At 30.0% G+C, this 14,401-nt stretch overlaps 5 protein-coding genes across 5 annotated transcripts; 2 read left to right on the forward strand and 3 right to left on the reverse strand.

The window, feature by feature from the left end:
• Positions 1–100: 100 nt before the first annotated feature.
• Positions 101–874, reverse strand: ELE39_002856 (uncharacterized protein; the record flags this gene model as incomplete). Its single annotated transcript, XM_067345960.1, has 1 exon — positions 101–874. The coding sequence occupies one exon, from the start codon at positions 872–874 to the stop codon at positions 101–103; it is 774 nt and encodes a 257-aa protein (XP_067201818.1).
• A 95-nt stretch (positions 875–969) lies between these two features.
• On the forward strand, positions 970–6,939 carry ELE39_002857 (B-block-binding subunit of tfiiic; the record flags this gene model as incomplete). Its single annotated transcript, XM_067345961.1, has 1 exon — positions 970–6,939. The coding sequence occupies one exon, from the start codon at positions 970–972 to the stop codon at positions 6,937–6,939; it is 5,970 nt and encodes a 1,989-aa protein (XP_067201819.1).
• Positions 6,940–7,034: 95 nt separating this feature from the next.
• Positions 7,035–9,149, reverse strand: ELE39_002858 (uncharacterized protein; the record flags this gene model as incomplete). Its single annotated transcript, XM_067345962.1, has 1 exon — positions 7,035–9,149. The coding sequence occupies one exon, from the start codon at positions 9,147–9,149 to the stop codon at positions 7,035–7,037; it is 2,115 nt and encodes a 704-aa protein (XP_067201820.1).
• A 1,318-nt stretch (positions 9,150–10,467) lies between these two features.
• ELE39_002859 (uncharacterized protein) lies at positions 10,468–12,774 on the forward strand (the record flags this gene model as incomplete). Its single annotated transcript, XM_067345963.1, has 1 exon — positions 10,468–12,774. One exon carries the CDS (start codon positions 10,468–10,470, stop codon positions 12,772–12,774), a length of 2,307 nt encoding a protein of 768 aa, XP_067201821.1.
• Positions 12,775–12,857: 83 nt separating this feature from the next.
• On the reverse strand, positions 12,858–14,375 carry ELE39_002860 (apicomplexan conserved with 9 transmembrane domain; the record flags this gene model as incomplete). The annotated part of the gene is made up of 1 exon (XM_067345964.1): positions 12,858–14,375. One exon carries the CDS (start codon positions 14,373–14,375, stop codon positions 12,858–12,860), a length of 1,518 nt encoding a protein of 505 aa, XP_067201822.1.
• Between the last annotated feature and the right edge of the window lie 26 nt (positions 14,376–14,401).

Below are 14,401 nucleotides of genomic sequence, written 5' to 3' on the forward strand. Positions count from 1 at the left end.
TTATGCGCGTCTACATTTAAATGCGGTAATTAATACCGCATAATAATAAAACATCAAATATAAGCAGAGCTTTAGACTAGTTCTTTAAGATATTATTATGTTAGTTTTCCCATGGATCTAAATTTGCAATATCAATTAAGTTTTCTACATGCTCGCTCCCACTCTCAATATCTTTTAATAATCTTTTTACACAGTCAAAATATATTGGCTTTAAACCAATATCTTTAATTATTTCTTTTGCAAAATTTTCTCTAATTTGATCGTTTTCAAACTTAGAAAATTTAATCTTAACACAATTGTTTCCATCTATTAACAAGTTTATTATGTGCTTTGCCATATTACCATACTCGATACTAATAGCTTTTCCCTCGTTTTTTGAAATAGGTTCAGGCTTCAGATCGTATTGATTAGAATCTAGGTTAGCGTGGCAAGTAGAAGCTGGAATTTTTTTAACTAGGGGAAGATCTTGATCATTTGCCACCACTTTTGATTTTGTAAAATGATTGTTTACATTGGATTTTTTATAATTTTTTTTTTCTTCGTAATTATTGAATAATACTTTATGGCCATTGTCGCATTTAGATATACGACCATCACTTTTTATAAAATTATATTCAAATGGTAGTGATTTAAATTCCTCTAATTTATTAAATTTAGGAAAAAATGCACTTTTAAGTAAGTTCCCTATTCCTTCTTTAGCATTTGGAGACCTGTTTTTTAAGTTATTTAGTTCTAAATTACGATGCAAGATTCTACAATTTTCGTTGTAAAGTTCAAGTATTAGCTTATTTAAATCAAAAATGCTATTTTTTAATCTGGACTCAATAATAATCAACTCCTCTAAATCTAGCGTTTTTAGCATATCTATATCCATAATTTAACAAATCTCATTATATTTCCTTTAATTACAAATATCATCATGCTCACGCGCGTAGGAATTCGTTATTCTGTGAATTATTATGACAACTAATGGATGTAATTTTTTCAAGAATTACACTTGAAGAGTTATCATTTCTTGGCTCGAATGGCAGTTCTATCGAGGAATTATTTAGTAAAGTTACTTCAAGAATATTAAGTGGGCCATATAGAAACTTTGCAACCTTACTTAATAATGTTTTTTTTAAAAAAAAAATTATTAAAATAATTACTTCCCATAAGCATATTAAAATAAAGAATAAATTAAATGGAATAGTGTATTCTTTTGAGAATGGTTCAGATTACAATTGCTCAGAAAATCTATTATTTGTAGCAAATGATTGTATAAAAAGTCACATATTAGATTTGAATATTTTCTCAAATATATCAGAAGTCGAAGGAAGACTTTCTGTATACATGGCAATTGCAAGCAAAGGTTTTAGTGGGTGTTGGCAGTATGAAATATCAAGAATGCTCAAAATGGACCCCAAAATGGTGTTTCAACACCTCAAGTATTTGTACAAGTATGACAATATTGTTAGATTCTCTATTCCAATGCCGATAAATCATAAAAAAAGATTATTTCCTAATGAAGATTCTAATTCATCTTCAGGAGGTCATCTTTCTGCGATTATATGGCTGACTCGGTTTTTTGACATTAATCTGATTCCTAGAGAATTTTCGCAGTTAATTTGGTATCAGCACATTCAACCCCTAAGCGCTGAGATTGTAAGAATTTTAGAACATAAAGCACCTGGAAAAATAGCATGGGAAAAGGATATTAGAACTCTTTGCTCAGGGTTTTTGATTTTCCATGATGAGAATTCAGCAGATCACTTAATTTGCTCACAGAGGACTGCTAATAAAGTCTTTAATAAATTGAGAGACTTTTTATTGACGAAAAATGTTAGAAGGGTATTTGCTTGGCATCCATTAACCAAGTCATACTCTCCTTGTTTATGTTTAAAAGATGCATTTCCATCTACAACCGTTAACTTATCTTCTGAAACTACTGTTAAAACAGAGACTCATGTTGCTGAATTAAATATTACCAGTAATGAGGAATTTAATTGTCAAAAGAATATGCTGAATAAAGAAGGAAAAGCTAATACAAATACAAATAATGGCTTGTTCCGTGATTTATATTTAGAAGAAATTCATGTTTCCACTGGAAACAAAATATTTGAAATTACTGAAGCTGCACAAGTGTTGTGGCTAATAAGAGCCAGCGGAAGAGTTGGCTTGGTATCTTTAGATATTGTTAAAATAATTGGGATTAATATGAAAAGACTCGGGAAACTTTTATCAGATTTGTGCAAAACAAAGATAATTAATAAGATTCCGCAGCGATATAATCGAACATTTATGTACAGATATTATTTTAACGGCATTTTCATGGCTTTGAAATCAGACACAAATTCCAAAGTTGACAAATTAACAATAGAGCCAGGTAGTTATGACAAAAATAAAACAGGCTCAAAATCGGAAACAAAAAATATTATGGCAATGTTTAATGAAACATTTCCAAATAAAAAAATAGAATTATCAGGTGTTACTGAACAATTTGTTAAGAGGCTCATCTTAATGAAAAGGTGGCTAGATGAACCAAAAATTCTTACAATCCCTGAAATTGCAAAACTTTTTTCAGAAACTGAAAGTACTCGTAACGGACCAGACAGAAAAACTATAAAAAGAATATTATCTAAAATTTTGGAATTAGATGACTATTCAAAGGAAACAAGTATTGCTCCAAGCAAAAGTAACAATAAATTATCTTCTTCAGGAGAAGTTGCAATTTTTTTTTCTTCGAAATTTTACACAGAAGACGAAGCGAGGAATTTAAAAGCAATTGAGTTGAAAAACAAGAGATCATCTACAACTAAATCTGCAATTGAAAGAAGGAAGAAAGAGCTCTCACAGGTTGCTGCGATAATTGATGCATCTAATTCTTTGCCCCCAAATAAACAAAAAGAAGATTTAGTTATTACTCGGTCAAATCATTCTGCTGACACCATTTCATCTCCAATTGATACAAAAGTAGTGCACGATAATTTAAATCAAGCTAATATACCAAGACTAATTACAAATGAAATAGGAGATGCTACTGTTATATTAAACACTCCAGATTTTATGGTTTCATCCTTAAACATAGAAATTAATGGAGATGGAAATTCCATGGTTGATTCATCAAATTCTAAGAGAAACTGTTATATTTCAAAACTCGACATTCCTGGAACTGAATTTATTAAAAAAATGAGTTTTGACCCTTCAAAAAGAATTAGCCTCGGATTTTCAAATTTATCTAAGGGCGGAATTAAAATTCTGTCAAGTCAAGGAAAAATAGGTTTTTTATCTTTTAACCAAAAAATTCTTGCACACTATGGGTTTGTATTTCCTATTATGATACGTTTAAAGATTTTACATCAACATTTGCTTTTTTTATGCCAAGAAAATGAGTTTAAATGTAATTTAATGTCTTCTATAGAAATTCTAGACAATATGACAATAGATATTTTTTTAAGGGTAATAGGGTTTGGACATAGGTCAAAATTTATTGAAGAATACCTACTATATGGTGGCAGTGAAACGTTTAAATTTGGTCCAAATACACGTATCAAAGAACTTCCATCTAATCTTTATGAAAAACTTACAAGAAATTACACAAAAAAGAACTTTTTTGGATATGGGAAAAAAAAAAATATGAAAAATTATGACAAAGGAAGGAAAGCAATAACTGTTTTATACAAACTTTTACTTCTACTTTGCAAACTTAATTTCATTAATTTTTCTATATCTGAAGCTAAAGAAATTGATAAATCTGATTTAGCAATTTCTAATATTGACCAAATAAACATAGAGACTGTCCCGGTATCATCCCCAACATGGAAATTGGAATATGATCTAAAGATTCCTATTCTTATTCATGCTGAGAAATATGAAATTGAGAGACTAACCGAATACATTAAACATACAAACGATTCGTTTAGTTTAAAAACTGGTGAGCAATTTGAACAATTTTGGGCCGTTTTAAACAGGGAATCTATTGACACACATAACTTTATTATAGAATTTAAACTTGAGAACTATACTGTAATTTTCCCAGATATTTTGTTGAAGAGAAATTGGAAAATCAACCCATTATTACAATTAAATGTGAGGAACCAGCTGGAAAAATACGCTAGACAATTATTATTTGAAAACGTAGCTTCAAATACATTAAATGAATCGGAAAATAAAAGCCAAATTGTGTTATCTTTAGCCTCACCAGAAATTAAAAATATTTCTAACAAGTTGTCAATAAACCCTTTGACAACACTGAAATATTTAATACGTGTTGTTGATTCGTTGTCACTGGAAGAATTCAATTTTGCAAATAATCCCGATTCTTTCAAAAAAATTAGTTTCCATCCAATTCGTGATCCCCGCTATCAATGCCACATATGCAACGCCTTATATTCAACACATCCAGCAGTAATTTCTCATTACAAAACAATACACAATATTTATTCAATTACAAATTCTTCAATGTATACTATTAAAAAAGATAGTTCATTAATCTCCAAAAACAAAAATATTAACTTTAATTCTACAATTAAAACGCAAATACTAAGTGAAAACTATATTCCAAATACACTAAAGCATTTATTAGATTTAAAAGAAACTGAAAATATTTGTAATGAAATTGAAAGAACGGATAAGATTGAATTACTCAGAGCATTCTTGAGATTATGTAAGGAAGATATCATTTTACTATACATTATACTATTTATTAGTGATAAATTAAATACAAATAATTCGAACTTAACCTCTAAAGAGTATTTGTTCAGAATACTTTCATTTTGCAAAGAAAAAAAAACGGAAAGTAATTTATTTAGTCTTCAATTTTTGAGAATCAACTCATTGATTCAAGAAATAACTGGAATTTCAAAATACAACTTAATTCATATCATTGAATTTATTTTTTCTTGTTTAAAAACAATTTATCCATTGAATTCGAAATTATTGGAGGCGATAAAGTTGAAAGAAAGACAAAGGATTTGTTGGAATCATTTGCTGGAGATTAATTCATTTTCTAATAGGTGGAGAGCATTTGCTAGACGAGAATCCAACTCACCCATAATAGCTTCTGACATTGTTTCGACATTAAATAATTCATTAAATAATGGATACTGCCATAATTGTATTAATTACGTGGTGGAAAATTCAGAAACTACATTTTCAAAAATAGATTATTTTATTGTTATTAATCTTATTAAATCTGAGTTGCTTACACAAAAAAAAATAATACAGGATAAACCCATTTTCAGGTTGGCTGATTATAATATATTAAACGAGGAGCGGATAAAAAATTACTTTGAGGATTCTATTAAGAAAAATGTTTTGAAGCAAATTCATCGTAATTCAGATCTATCAAAATTTGAAGAATCCCTCCATAATTCTTCAAATAGATTTTCTCTGACCAGGCGAATGTTACTTAATTGTTTTGGCAAGACAATTGTTTGGCGCGAAATTTTTAATCTATGTTTCGCCTTTCTGCAAATAAATTATTCAAAGGGTATAAAATTTAACTCCAACGCACATAATTCTAACGGAGCGTTCGTGTTGAATCATTTAAATAACTTAATAGAAAATCGTTGTTTTTTAGAAATAGAATGGAATGATCGAGACTTTTATGAAAAAGTATCAAATAAAACTGATGAAGAATTATTTAGATTATTAAATGAGGCAGTTGATCAACAAGATTCATTTGAGAACTTTACTTACGAATCAAATTCATATACTGAAAAATCAATGATTAATTCTCAGTTTTTACAAAATAAAATTAATTCAAATACTAAAAAATTGAATGAAAAAATTTTGAATAAGATAGATAATCTGAGAAATTTGGAATATGTTCAAGCTGGCAATAATGAAAGCCCAGCAATATCAAATATTACAGCAGTTTATTTAAATAAACAAATCGGCAACAATTATTTTCCCAATCTCATGGAATTAGAATACTCATCAGTGAGTATTCCATTTTTGGGTACAATGGATTCTGATCCTTTGGAATTTAACAAAATTCCTTCTATTTTTTCAATTTCCGACATTCTATTAAGTTTTTCTGAATCAAAATTTAAAAATTCGAATAGACAGACTATTGACCCAATTTTTACGATTATTAAAGCTATTTCAAGATTTATGATTAACTATGACTCCTATGAACATAATCTAATAATGAAATCAATTTCTATTATTATATTTACATTGAAGAATACTCCCTGGTTAACAATGAATGAAATTGAAGATATATTCTTTGTAAAATTTTCTGATTTAGTTTCTGAATTATCACTGTTAGGGTCAAAATTTATTGATCCAGGAATTTGTTTCTATGAATTTAGGTTGCCTATTATTTATCATATAATTTATTTATTGGAAATACTTAAAATATGTATCAGAATATCGGCAGGAGGAAATTGGCTGTTTTCAATATTTTGCTCTTTCAATAATAAATTAATTGAATATAAAACTGAGAAGTATAGCAATAATAACAATAATAATAATAATAAGAATAGTAACTTAACACGAAATGGAAATATCTCAATACCAATTAATGTGCCAACCAGAATATGGTTACTTTGGTCAAATGAAGTTGTATTGCAATTGTTTAACGAAAAAGAGTTAACTCTGGTCATTAACAATATTAACAAATCTCTTTCTGAAGTTTTTAAATTTGATAATTTCATTGTGCCTTGTGAAATTTTCTTGAATAGAGCACCGATAAATTGTTTTGTTTCAGTTGATGGTCAGATAAATTTACCAATTTGTGGATTATTAATTTATTTCATTTCTTCATTAACTTACAAATCGCCAATATTTAATTTGTCAGAATTCACCTCACGTTTCTCTTTTTTTAGCTCCTGTGAGATTGAGTTAATTTTGGAATCTATGTTTGCTGAAAATTGTCTATATAAAGATAATACAAAAATTATTTTTTCAAAGCCTATACAAGACATTTTTAAAGTTTATGAAGGATATTTATAATTATATTATTATTATTATTATTATTATTTTGGAACTATTATCTAAAAGTTAAAAATTTAATGCTTTCTTTTTGGATTCCCCTATTGAGCTAAACTTTAATTATTTCCATTTTTTAGTATTGTATTTGTATTAATTGGATTTGATAGCTTTATTTGTATTTTTTTCTCATGATCAGATAACATTGTATTTTTTGCAACATTATTTACTCGTGGAACTAACTTAACTTCATTTGAAAATGAAGAGTTTTGAGAATTTTGTTTAGTAATATCATTAATATTAGGGTTATTTGATTGGCATACTTTTGGAGAAATTCCAAATGGAACAGCCATTTCTGACTGAATTTGAGAGTTTAGTGAGAAAAGGGTCAAATTTGAATCGTTCTTTTGCTTATTGATTATACTGGAGTTATTTAGTACACCTTGTGTGTCGTATGATCCCATATGGCTCATTGGGATATAATACGGGTACATAGATGAGTTAGTACCAAGTAGTAAATATGGACTAGATGTACTGGTTGGGTGCAAAATTGGAGGAAATTGTACTTGAGAAAAATTTCCAAAACCAATTGACTGATTGATTCCGCAAATATTTTGTATTGAACTTGCAATTAATGGGCTATTTCTCAAAGACTCTAATATTTCTTGTTGTATGTTTTTACTTTTAGTGTTATTTTTATCGCTAGTAATAATTTGAGGTTCCCCATCAACATTAAATACACTGTTTTTACTAGAAATACCATTATCTTCACTATTATTAATTGTTACTTTAGCCATCCTTGCATGTGCCATTGTTGGCGTATCGTTGCAATCAATAGATATAGGAGTTGTTCCAGCACTTGAACAATTACTCAAGTTATCTGGAATTTGAATAGACGTTGTGTTTTGAGATGATGAAAGAATATTAAAAGCTTTTAAGCTTTCGATTGTAAGGTTTGTATCGAGCTTCTTAGTATTATCTAAATAGTTTATGAAGTCATGAAGATATATTGATTGTTGCTGTGCTAAAGAATTAATTACTGGGTTGAAGGGAACTCCAGAATTTTGCTGCATCATGAATTGAGAAATTGGTACCTGTGAATTTATTTGTGAAGCGAACTGCAATTGAATTTTGCTTAAATCTAACTGTGATGATAGTGACTCAGTTGAGCTACATGATTGAAGCGAATCAAGATTACATCTTTCGTCCTTATCAGAAACACAAACCTTATTTAATGGTGTTGATTCTTCTGAATTGTCGTTTTTAAAATTATATTTTAGACTGGGGGATGATAGGAAAAAGTTATGTGTTCCGTTTACTCTCGCATATTCTAGAAATCTTTGCATGACAGTGATTAAAGTTTTTTCAGCCATTTCAGCCGTAATATCATTTAATTCATGGTCTTTTGATACTTGAAGCTTCCAAACAAGCCTGACTGATTGTAAATGATCACAGAAAACCACGTAATCTTGAAGTGCAAACTGATGACGGTAAGAATAATGCCAATTTCTATTTAAAAAGCTCGTTTGATTGCTATGTTTAGCACAATAAGTTTGTTGGGGGCATAATGTTGCAGCAAAATAATTACAGTCATCTACAACATCACCATATGCTTCATAAACACATCTTGGAACCATTAAATTTCCACCTTTTGGTGGTAGGTATAATATTTTCCATTGTCCAACAATTTTTTCTCTTTTATCAGCTTTGGGGATACAATCACAAGAAGGACAAAGTGTCCATCTTTTTTTTCTACCTGTAAAACCAACAGTAATCACTGTTCGATCCATTGTATCATTAGATAATCTAGTACTGCGTTTGCTAAAGTCGAAAATATAACCATCGACTTCATCTTGATGTGTAACAGCATATCTTCTTAATCCAATAGTTCCAGGCTCATAGTGAGAAATAATAATGTTTCTTTCAGTCTCATTAGAAACTTTCTCAAACAATTCTTTTTCAAAATTTATATTCATAGACTCAGAAAAACCACAAAATGAAGGAACATGACGTGGTTTCTGCCTATGAACTGGAGTCTTAGATGCATAAGGTTTACGTATAATCGTAGTTCCATTATTTGTGTTTGGTCTAGGATTGTTCTGTATGCCCGAATTTGAAACTATTCCGTGTATGAGCTGATTACGTTTAAAAGATAATTCCTTTATTGAATCAAATGACTCGTTTATATCTGTCTCTTTAATTTCTATTGCTGGCGTTTTTTTAATTTCAAACATTTTGAGAACTTAATAAACGCCAGTTTTATTTTAATAATTTCACTGAGAATAATTTGAATAAATACCTGAATTTGTTTAAAAATAAATTTATAATAGTTTCACCCGGTGGTTCAGATATTGATGATACTTTTAAATTAACTTAATAAATTTTTGCCATCTAATATTGCATGAAATTTGTTAGATAAAAACTTTTAATAATCAATGTTAGAATATCCACGTTTATTGTATCAAACTCTTTCAAAAATATTTATTTGACTATATGTATTGTATATGTTATATATAATACATATATATATATCTATTGCATATATATATATATATACATATACATGTATATATATATATATATATACATGTATATTTTATATTTAATTAATTTATTCTCATTAACCACAATGTACCTCTAATACAAACTATTAGTTATAGACATTCAAATCTTATTAATTAATATATTATTATCATTAGCCCTTGCACCCAAAAGTTATTGATATAGTAAGCCTTGTGTTTGTGTCATCTCAAGATAATGTGTGATGCATGCATGATTTCTGCATTTAGTGTCTACTTAGTGTGCATTTGGGCGCTAATTTTCAATAGATATTAAATTTGTGGATTATAAAAATGGAAATAAAGAGCATTATAAAAAATTTAAAGAAATGAGATTTGATTTGTTGGAATTCTTCTATTTTTCACAAGTGATAAAGTTATAAAAGTTCAAGGACAAATAACTTTTGAACAAATTAGTAATGTTTTACGGATTTAGTATTATAAAATTTGTATGAATTTAATTTTTAAAATGAACGGCATTCTATAAAATCGCATGAAAATTTTTTTAGTAATTTTACCGGTAATTAGCAAATATTCATGCTTGCATGAATGTACCGCCCCCACGTTGGGCGCCAACTTGCATCAATAACATACGTGTGCTAGAAAGATATTAAAGGCAAGATTCCGCTAAAAATAGAGATATCATTATCTGCCGACATTTGTGTGAACAACTGCACGCATGTCAGGTGGCTGCTTATCCCACAAAATAAATAAGAATTAAGTATCGTATAAAGTACCATCGATAACTTTAGCTAGTGGCGAAAGTGGAAAATCTAATAATATAAAATATTAAAATAGTAAAGATATCGTCCAAAAAAGTAAACTATAAACGTAACAGAATACAAATAATTATAATTAAAACTGGTTTATTCAAATTATAATGCAACAAAAAATTAACCAATAAAGCAAGAAAATTAAATTACAAAAGCGTTTTTACAAAATCAGACGATAATTGGACTGTAGCTCCGACATTGTAACATTTTTGTTTATCAAAATGTCGGATTTTCACTGTAATTCAGTCGACAGTGATGTAATTTATGAGTATGAAAATATCTCAGCGAATCAAATCATTGGAATCAGGAATGAGTTTCGAAACCAGGATAATATACGGCGAAACGATACAGAATTAAGCAAACAAGGAGGCTACAATGGCTTAAAAGATGGAATAGTAAATACCTCAGAAGTAAACACATTTAGTAGAAACGTAAATCCTAATAAGCGTGGGGGCAAGTTGAAGCCAAGACATGTTCCTGATTTTGTATTAATATCTCCTGATGATGTCGATAGATTAATCTCTTCAGTTACGACTTTGGATGAAAGAAAGACTATAATAAACAATTATGAGCTTGGAACTATTGTATTAAGAAGGTTGTGTATTAGTGAAAGCAGTGAAATTAAAGCTTTTATGGATTCAATTCAGATGAGAACAACTGGAAAAGCATTAGAAAGCCATGAGAGGAATATAATTTGTTTGACTTTTAGAGGCCAGCCAAAAAGATGGGTATTTTGTCCATGCAGAAGTTGTTTATTTAAAGGTAAGGCACACGATAAATTAATGGGCCATTTTAAAATTATGGAGCAGGATGCTCAAACAAACAAATTTCAAATTTCTAAAAACGTTTATGATTCATATGGCGTTTTCATGGCTTCTTGTGGTTATTTTGCTGCCACATTTTGTCCCCAACAGAATTATTCTTCGCATAAAGTATTTGTTGGACCTACAATTTCGGATTTGAAAGGCAGGATTCATGATCGATATATATTATTTATTAATGAATCAAAAGTTATACACATGGCATGGAGAAGAAAACAGAATTACACTTTTGACTGTGAAGAATTACTTAGTAATGTAATGTCCAAATTGATGGTTTGCGGAAAATCAAGTCATGTTCAGATGTTAAATCAGTTGAGTAAAGGGTACTCTGGATTAATGTCTTTACCACTTAAATTACGTTTCCATTGTGAGAACCTGGAAAAACAACCTAATTCAATTAGTTCAGTAAATGAATTTAGCAAAGAAGGGGTTGGATTAATTAATAAAAAGAACAAGAGAAAAACAAACAAGAGAAATATGGAAGATTGGGATATAAATTCAGATAAATTCTTGAGTGGCGCAAATGAACTTCAGAATGCTTATAACAAAAGTATGGGTCAGAATCTAACATCCAAATCTTATTCTTTTCCAAATTCTCCGATAGTGAGGGTTCAAAATAGTCAATATTATAATTCGGATAACAATTCTTTAACTCCAAGATGTACAAAGCAGTATATTTCTGAATCTAGTCATGATATTGAAGGCGAAACTCTCACTTCAAATAGATACGGTTGCATTGTTGGCGATGTATCTACTGCTTCAGCAACACCTATTGCGGAAAGTGCAGATTGCATTATGAATAAACAGTTTAACTACAATTCAAAGATTCTCGATTGCATTCAAACAATGAACAAAAGTGGGCTATCATTAAATGATATGAACAGAGGCATTTATGCAAGCGCCTCATTAGATCCAAATTCATTCATTCCAAAAGTTCCAATTCCATCTTCATTCCTCAGCAGTGTAAACCAGAGTAAAATTTTGATGAACAACATTGACATGCATAAGGCAGATCAATGCGGGACTAAACCGAATAACAAAAATTGGCTTGAATCACTGGAAGGCGAAAACGAGAATCCTAATATAAAACAATTAAAAGAGAACTATATTTATGGGGATTTTTCGCAAGGTGGAATTTTCAGATCACATTTTCAACAAAATCTCATAAATGAAGGAGCTCACTTTAGTTTTAATCCCTTGGCATTTTCCTCAGATTCTGCAACCAATTCAATGTTGCAGAGTGAAACAATTGAAGAAGAATCCATGAACAAGCAAAATTTTAATAATGGATTTATAATAAATGGCATTACTACAAATCAATCAATTTCTTTATATAGGCAAGTTTTTTCTCCAAATGAGATCACAACCCCAAATTCTACACTCGAAATCTCATCGCCCATACAGCAGATTCAACACTCATTTATTCCGGATGGAATTGTTCAAGACCAAAGCAGCCAAATTAATATTATTCAACAAGTGCAAAATATTGTTAACCCAGGAGCATATAGCGACGTATTTGGTGAAGATGTTGCGCAATGCGCTTCATGCGAACATTGCTCTATGGTCGGCTATCCTTATTATTGCAATTGCTATAAAATACCATCTGAATCAGCAACTAGCTCTAATGTTATCGATGTTAACGATACTACAGGAGTTTTCCAGTTGAATAATCAATATATTCATGCTTCACATGAAGTGGATTCATAGTCATTTGGGTTTTAATTTTATATTTGAAATATATTGACCGATTTTAAAACAATTCAAAATATTCATTTCAATAGATAGTGGTTCTAGGGTATTTCTTTGTATTCAACATTTTCGAAAACTAATTCGTTAATGGGTTTGGGCCTCCAAACAGAATTCTGGTAAGTGGGTGAATTAGGGTCGTTTATATTTGAATAATTTACGTTACTTGGTAGTGTCCAAATATCTTTTTGTTTACTTGTAATCTCAATAGATCCTCTTTTTTCTCTTATTAAATCAGATGCGCTTCTTGTTTTTCTAAGTTGAGCAGACGCATTCATAAAGTATTTCCCGGCAAGTTTTCCTGCATTTATCATAGTTAAAACACCCATTGCAAGAGGGAGTTGAGTATCAAGCATGTGCCCTTTCACTCCATCCAATTTGGGAACTTCTTCTGTTATACCATCGTTATCAGTTACACTTTCGTCAACTGCCTTTTTAAATGCTAAAATTTCTCTAATTGACATCACAATTACGAATGATGTGGTGATAATAATTCCAAAAGAAAATATGATTGCCATTAAGAGTGTAAATCCTTCAAATTCGTGAAATTTAGTGAACCCTCCAAAAGTACTAAAAAGGGTCCAAAAAACATAATAAGCAGGGACTACCAATGTTGCATCTCCCATAGCAAGCCCCAAATTAAGAAAATGCATCTGAAGCCAAGTAGATGTGGAGAAGAATATAAATGCAATATATGGCTGGATATTATACATCCAATCTTTAGTATGTTGCAAAGCAAATTCACCCCAAGCAACCATTTCTTTAATTTCAAGGACACATTGGGCACCTATTAGACCAGCCAAAAGACCATATAACATACTGATATATTTGGGATACTTAGGTAGTGTAATTTTAATTTTTGCGTGATTATTCAAATTTAATGAGTTTGGGGATATTTTTCCAGTTGACATTACACTAAGTGAATCTTCATCCAATGACTTTAATATTGCTCTTCTTGTTTGAATTTCTTTCTGTTCACTGTATTTTGCCTCCTCATTATTAATTACGATCAAAACAGCTAATGCACAAATAAAACAAAAGATAATATATATTAAATAGTATGGATCTGACCAAGATTCAATCCCTGAATATTTAGTTGTTGGGGATTCAGTTGGGATAACTGATGCAATTGCACACAAAAAAATTCCAAAAATGACCCCAACTGTGGAAATTAACTCAAAAATTCCAAATTGTTCATCAAGTAGAGTTGCTGCAGCAAATGCATTAGCCACTAAACCAAAGCTATTCATAGGCGCTAAAATGGAAGCTGGTGCAAACCCAAGTGCAATAATATGAACAATTGCTCCAAAAGTGTATGAAATAACACCTATCCACCACGTAACTTCATTATAAGCCATACTAGAAACGTTAGTTTGTGAATTGCTGATACATTTCTGCTGTTGAATGTGAAGACCCTTTTTCATATATGCATTTCCAAATGCCATAAAGCAAGACCCCACAATAGTGAGCAGAATTCCAATTGCCATGCTGAGTACTGGAAAGTTTATGCTTAGCATATAAAAGTAATTTTTTTCTATATTCCCATTTTTAAAGAGTGGCATTTGAATGTATAGCTACAATATACATA

The sequence above is a fragment of the Cryptosporidium sp. chipmunk genotype I genome, assembly GCF_004936735.1.
Source record: "Cryptosporidium sp. chipmunk genotype I strain 37763 chromosome Unknown contig_31, whole genome shotgun sequence".
Lineage (NCBI taxonomy): Eukaryota > Apicomplexa > Conoidasida > Eucoccidiorida > Cryptosporidiidae > Cryptosporidium > Cryptosporidium sp. chipmunk genotype I.